The sequence below is a fragment of the Austrofundulus limnaeus genome, unplaced genomic scaffold (genome assembly GCF_001266775.1).
Source record: "Austrofundulus limnaeus strain Quisiro unplaced genomic scaffold, Austrofundulus_limnaeus-1.0 Scaffold951, whole genome shotgun sequence".
Classification (NCBI taxonomy): domain Eukaryota; kingdom Metazoa; phylum Chordata; class Actinopteri; order Cyprinodontiformes; family Rivulidae; genus Austrofundulus; species Austrofundulus limnaeus.
This window is the reverse complement of record NW_013953353.1, coordinates 22,196-29,680: the sequence shown is the minus strand read 5'-3', so window position 1 is coordinate 29,680 and position 7,485 is coordinate 22,196. Positions and strand designations below refer to the sequence as shown.

At 37.9% G+C, this 7,485-nt stretch overlaps 1 protein-coding gene across 5 annotated transcripts in view; it reads right to left on the bottom strand.

The window, feature by feature from the left end:
* The window catches only part of LOC106533470 (syntaxin-1A), a 40,559-nt gene that overhangs the window by 12,122 nt on the left and 20,952 nt on the right, over positions 1-7,485 (bottom strand). For all 5 annotated transcript variants that reach the window (XM_014029775.1, XM_014029777.1, XM_014029778.1 and 2 more), the window contains exon 3: positions 2,541-2,640. In XM_014029775.1, the coding sequence (XP_013885229.1) occupies positions 2,541-2,640 (100 nt within the window). The remainder of the gene's footprint in view (positions 1-2,540; positions 2,641-7,485) is intronic.

The window sequence follows — 7,485 nt, the reverse complement described above, 5'->3', positions numbered from 1 at the left end:
ACAATAAATAAATAAATAAATAAATAAATAAATAAAAAACGACCAGTTTAAAAGAAGAAAAACACCTGAGCTGAAGCTTGATTTGGGAAAAACATCAGCAGTTCTGCAGGTTACAGAACAAAATGTTCTGTAATCTAAACCAGCGGGACAAAGTGTTCTCACCACAAGGGATAAAAATTAGGAAAATATCAGAAAGACTTGAATAAAACAACACAACAAAAAATAAAAAGCTAAGMTGAGCAGCAACTGAGAGCAAAACAACTAAAAAAAAAAAACATAAAAGTGTCTGAATGTCAATAAAATCAGTGTGGATCTAAATTAGCTTTCACATTAAAACTTTGTTGTGGATTTAAATTCAAAAGCACRTTTTGCTGCAATATGAAGAAGAAAAGAAAAGGAAAAGACTGTGCAAAAATAAAAAGCCAATCTGTRCGTCCTATAGTATGATTTAGCCATGTACCGATCCATATTCTTGTACTGTGATGTTCCAGAACAGACAGTTTGGACAGGTTCAGTGAACTGACAATGAATTTGTCTCAACTCAAACAACMCTGACTGGACAAAATAAAAGAAAAAGATATTATCTAAAAACTACCAAGCCACCCTTTTTTAAATCTACTGACAGAAACATCCTTTCAGTTGTGTTTCAGTGTTAAGTATCCTCATATAACTTTGACTTACAGAAGAAATAAAACTATAAAACTCATTTCAGATAAAGAGGAGCAATCAATCGCAACAGGCAAAAAGAAAACAATAAAGTGATCTTCCTTTAAAGAGCAACCCCTAGACATTTACATCGACTGACGCCTAATGTGCTTCTCCTGCTTCTTCTTCTTTTTTTTGCTCTTTACCAGGCTGACACACAATCAGGGAGCTTTGATTGCAGCTGCAAAAGGAAAGACGTGTGTATTTAAAACGAAACACCTTTCCCTGTGTTTCTCCGCATGTCACGGTCACCATCGAGGCGAGTTAAATAGCTCGTCTGTCGGCCGGTGAGGAAACAAGATCAATGGCTTTTTCAGGTGGGCAGGAGGTGGAGGATCAATGGGAGGAAGAGGGGGCCGGCGGTGTCACTAGTGTGAGCGCAGGGGTCCAGATCAATGCCCAACATAAACGAGAGGGGAAGAGGTGACGGGTGAGAGCAAACACACGGGGAGGAAGACGGGCTGAAGTGTTCGGTAAAGGCTGAACAAACGTGAAGTGAAAAGAGGCTGAAAATGAGCAAAGCGGAGRAAGAAAATGAGAAAATATGTCAGGAAGTGTTAACGACAGCCTGAGAGGTAATATAGKAATAAAAACAGAAAGAAAAGCTGTGGAGACAAATGGACAAACGAGAGTCTAGAGTTTTAAAGTGAGAGCACAATTTCCTGTAAAGYACAACGATGGCAGACGGAGCAGACGGGACAACTCGAATCATTTTCAAGGTTTCTCTGACATCTACCTTCAGGCAGGGTTTCTGTTCTCCAGACAGATTGTTTTTAGTTCAAACAACTGAACCTATCATCAGGTTTTTTGTTCTTCAGATATCTCATAAAAAAGCAGCTTCAGGCTTTAAAACATTCGACTCTTTCACAAAACCGTTAGCCTTGAACACCTTTAAGCCAYATCAGGGTAATTTATGAAAGGACTGAAACAACACGGGGGGTCAACCAACTGCTGTTACACCTCTGAGCCGCCAAGGCAGGTAGGAACAGAGACGTAAAGGTTATGTGTGATCGGGTAAASCAGCACCTCGATTTAAGATTGTGATGTAGTTATTACAGACAGGCTGTCGCCACCTTGCTCTAAATAAAATAAATGTTTATATGGTCTTTGTGTAATGTTTAGGTTCTAACTCAGAAAGTACTTGGTTATCAGCGAGTACCAAAATTGAAWWACYTGTACTCAGTTTGAGGAAAAACTTGTATCAGGACACCCCTAATGAAGACATTTCTGGAAACAAYGCTGTGTTTACAAGAATATTTTAACAGCTAAATAATTAAAAAACATTTTTGGAAAAATGTTGGTTTCGTTTGGGTGAATTAAAGAAAAAGAAGTTGGGAACCACTGACTTGACATGTAGTTTTTTTATTCTTTGCTTGTATCATTATTGAATTACTAAAATATTCAGCAGTTGGAACCTTAAAAAGGCCCAGAAAAGAATTACCATTTCAATTGTGAACAGATACTTTTCGGGGTACACTTTCCAAACTAGTGGTTAAAATAGTCAGCGGTTAGAACAAGATCAAAACATGAGACTTGAGTCCATATTTAGTGGGTTAGATAAGTGCTTTAAAGACGAATATTGTGTCAGTATCTCGGTAACAGTGGGAAAAAAAACGTTGAGAACCCTTATAAAAACCTACCAACACTCTTTATATCAAGAACCATTAATGACACGTTTTCACTAAGTGACAGCACTTCACCTCAAACCTCAGAGGTGCTCCAGTCTCATCGGAATGAAAGCACATTATTTATCACCACCTTCAACTCCTCGCCCTGACAGAGAATGAATAAAAAACGAGAAAGAAAAGAAAAAGACGCCAGACAAATGGCCTTACTCTCGTCTGGGTTAGGCGAGGCGAGGATGGCGCTGTGCTTTCTCTTCACCTCTTCCACTTTCTCTGCCAGGGACTCGATGAAACCCCGGATCTCTTCCACCTGCAGACAGAGAGGAGTGCTTCAGATGGGCTCGAAGGAAGGCAGGAAGCTGCAGTGATTAGTCTGACTGATGTTGACGGCAACTGAGCCAAGGAGGTAATTGTCATATTTGAGGCAGAAAGAAGCTGATTTATGGGAGCGTTTTTTTTTAAACAAACTCAAATAATATTCCTGTGTGAATTTACAAAACTGGAACAATCTTTTATTATTTATGCAAGTGTGTGAAGTCTGGCTTCATTCTGAACACAGCTGATATCCTGCCATCTTCCTTTATGTATACCTCTCTGATTGTAAACAAATACTTGAAGGTTCCTTTTGAAAACTAAGAAAAATGAGTCATTTTTTTTCAAACCTTATAGACAAAGAGCTGCTGTCAGTCTGGTTCAAGTATTCAGAAAATCTCCAACAAAGAACAAAAGGTTTAATAAATCATTACTGCTGCTGACATAAAAGGCAGGTGAGCATGTAATTGTGTGTATGCTTGCTTGAATGTMTGTTAGCAAAATATCTCATGACCCACTAGATGGATGTTAATAAAAACCCTCAGGAACTACTCATTAGATGAACGTTACAGCTGATTAGCTTTCGGAGTCAACTCGATTCAAGATGGCCGCCACAGCTAATCAAACTTGGCAAACACAAACACGGCTATAACTCAGTCCGTTTTACAGATACTGAGCTAAGGTTTGGTGTGCTTCTGGCTATTTCATCAAAACTGAGTTTGGGGGGAGAGGGAGAAAAAAAAAGACCTTAAGAGCTTTCATTTTTGTACTATTTTGCCATATTTTTTAAAGAAAAAATCTATAAGTTTTACTGTAATTTTTAAAAATTGTCTAAAGTTCACATTTTTGTAACCAAATCTTTTTGTCAAACACACCTATTTTGTTTCTTTGCTCAGTAAACCTCAAAAAATCCTTTTAAAGTAATAATACACTTTTAATATACAGTAAATTGTAAATAACTGCTAGATATTGAAAGTTAATATTGTTATATTAAAACATTGCAAAAATATTTTCAGACAGGACAATTAATGACTTTTTTACAGTTAAAAAAGAAAAAAAACACAAGGCTGAAATTTGGAGCCCTAGGTGTAAAAGGGTTAATTACCATTCATTCAAATCAGGTGTGTTAGAGCAGAGCAACAAGTAAAACATGCAGGATAGTGGCATTCGAGGGATGAAATAGGCGGAGCTTTGTACCAGTAAGAGTTTGGCGGATTTCTCAAACATGAATGAATGAGTCAAAGCAATACTCTTGGTGTGCTTTTGATAAGGGAATGACATTATAACATGATATAAAGCTCAACAAAGTCAATTTTGCATAATACACCCCCTTTAAGTTATTTAATAAAAGACAGTGTTGTAACCTACTTAATGGAACCAGTCTATTCACACTGTGTTCCTGAATGGAATCATGCACAGCGAGGACCCGGATCAGGTGCAGGAAGCCGGTCCAGTTCTCATCAGCCTCGTTTACTCGCACTCTTACTTATAAAGATCATCTGACCGCTGTGGAGTGTCCCAATCAAGAGGACAAAATGGACCTCCTTCATGAGTCATAATGTTTTATAGAAAACCTGGTCCCACCCCAGATATGAGTTTTGGAAACAAACTTTTAAACTAAATAGAGACTTGTTGATTCTCCAACTGTTTAAAGTAAATGACAACAACCGATCACAAAATACAAGATACTAGACTGTGTCTAAAAGATATGCTTTATCCCCCAAACACACACAGTTGTTGCATGACTGTTGAAGGAATGTCTTGAATTTGTAATATAAAGAGATATATAAAAAGATTTGGTTGATTCTACAATTCATGTGACTGAAGTGTTGTTTAAATGAGAGGCCTTTGATTTTGTTGTCCATCATGTTGTGAGCTATCTGTGGGTGAAACTCGCACTGTGTGGAAAGACACAGCCCAATTCGGATCGRCACGCTTCACCACCATCGCAGAGAACGGAAATGACAATTTCCCCCGAATCCCCTGATCCCGGCGGTGCGTCGCACTCACGTTTTCGCTYCGACCTCTGCGTTATCTGCCGCACAACCAATCACTTCCCACCCTGCTGCCTCGCCCTCCAGTTGTGCCGCTCGTGCTTACAGCTGGAGGAGCAGCAGGTCACTTCTGTCAACGGCTTCATAAATCTGAACCTTCATCTCGGGCTGTCATCCTCATCAGTTTCTCCTCCTTTCCACCTGCTCCYCCACAGACCAGCCCTCCACCTCCTGTCTTCATTCCACCCAGCTCTGCTACGTTCCTTGAAGTTCTGTCACTAAGCCCGGGTCATTATTCTCAGATTATCTCATAATTAACTGCTGATTGAATCTGTTTTTTTTTCTTTTTTTTAATAACAACAGACTAATTGGCTTTGAAATACCACACAGGAGAGACCACACACACACCAGAGGATGCATGTAGTTGAATTGCAAGAGTTAGGGTCGGATTGAAACGTTAGAAATGTATTAAAGTGAGGAACAAATAACGGCAGAAAGAAATCAGAGGTTGAAACCACTTGAAGCTGTTTAGAAGCCATGAGTCAGTGAGTCACAGCCTCCAAGCCCACATTAGACAGACACATTTGATTTAAGTGGGAGAAAAAAACCACTTTAGACAGTTCTGAGAAGATCATGCAAAAGCAAATAATCRCACACRCATCCTYGTACTTCRATCAAACTGAGGACTTTGTATTGACTTCCATTCATTTTTGTAACTGCATTTACACCTATAATCCAGACATTTTCCCCTAACCCTAACCATTACTGGTCTATAGCTAACCCTAACCTGAACCAAAACTTAACTTACACCATCCTTCTAAACCTRACTAGTATGCGGTAGAACTGCACAAAAGTGAGGACCGGGGGAAATGTTCTCACTTTGTTGGATTAAAACACATAACGGTCCTCACTCTGTAACAGAAACATGTTCACACACACATACATGCACGAGGGCAACAGATACTGTAGTAATCATTTGAACACTTTCTGTTTAGTTAAATTAAAATGTGGATGAATGCACAAAAAATAAATGAATACCATTTATGCAGAAATGTATTTTATTAGTTGACCTGGTGGTGCGTGTCCATCTCTCACATTAAGAAAAAAATGGAGTCATTCAGAGATGAGGTAAATGTTGTGACCCCCTTTTTGTATTTCAGCAGTAAGTCAATGTTTGCCACTAATTTGTAAAATCTGTCTCTCTTTTGTGATCTCATTTTTTGACAAAGCAACGTTTGTTATTTACCTGTTAGTAATTTAAAAGATCTAATGACTTGTAATTTTTTTAACTCTGTGATCTCATTTAAGCTGTTTTGAGGTAAAAGTCTGATTTTCATCTGTTAAAATGTAACAATATAATAAGCCTGAGGCAACAGAGCGACTTTCTTGCTTTTGCTCTCTTCATTCTTGCATCATCAGGTGAAAGGAGAGAATCACTGACAGATGAGGCCTACATCTTTTATTTAGGGCACAAATAAAATAGAAAAAATAGAACAGATTTCATTTTTTTATTATTTTTACTGCTTTTATTAAACTTGTTCTGGTGCTTGCCTCCTAAATTGCGGAAGCATCTACTTTGAAAAGCTGATAGGTTTTATTTCTAAATTGAATAAAAAGAGGTTATGCTTAATATAATTTATCACAAGATATTTTAGCATCAGAGTCTGAATTGAGGTCAACACTCAGCTACTACCACACAAACAACTAGATCCACATCTTTCAAACTGATTGAATTAAAACCATTAAGGTAGATGAGCTGGGGCAGCCATCTTGAATTGGGTTTATTCCAGAAGTTATTAAGATATAAGTGTACACCCAGTGATTCATTTCTGAAAGTTTCAGTAAATTCCATCCAGTGGTTCATGAGATATTTTGCTAACAGACACTGCTGACTCCAATGGTTAATGGCAAAGTTTTAGAAGCAGATCTTGTCCTCATAATATGTGTTGAGAATGACTCTCAGCTCTTTAAAATTAGTGGAGTTAGACATTTTTCTGTTTAATAAAACCGACTGATTTTTGCGGCCATCTTGACTGTGGTTGAGTTCAAAAGATAAACATATGTAGATGTTCATCCAATGATTATTTTTTTAAAAGTTTCATTCAAATTAGTCAAGTAGTTCATGAGATATTTTACTAACAGACAGAAAAACAAATAAATCAAAGACAGTGAAAATGCTTGCTCATGTTCAGTTTAGATTAGATCGTTCTGGATTTTAAAAATAATCTGATGGGAAAAAAAAGACATTTCTCAGTCATGGTAGACCAGAGAATAATTTAGTCTTCAGGCTGAACTTGATGAAAGGATAAATTTCTCATTGATTTTTKTCTTTCTTCAAAAGAATCCTTTGACAATAATAAAAAGCTGCGTTATTTTCCAGAGGCAATAAAAAGCAATTACATCCGCAAGTGCACACAGAACCAGACGCAGCTTCCTGGATGTTTTTACAAAAGGCCACAAACACATTATAAAATCAATCTGTGCGCTCCGAGGGTCAGACTCTGTTCTGAGGAGAGGGAAAAGGTCCTGCAGACGTCTGGTTTCTCTCCAGTTTGACAGTAAAACCTCTGTTAACCCAGACAGACAGCCAAAGTGCTCAAATCCTCTGCTCTTCATCTCAACACCTTGTCCTCCTTCTTTTTTTTTTATCTCAGCTAGTCTTCTTTACATCGGTCTCAAATTGATTTTGCTGTCAAACTCTGCTTTTTTTATCCTTGTGTCTTCTTCAAACTAAAAGACGAAGAGAAAATAATTGTATAGGTCTTCTGGACGGGTTCTTCTCTAATGAAACGTTTCGTCTCTCCTCCAAGAGACTTCTTCAGTCTGAGAGTTTCAGGCAAAATTCAGGC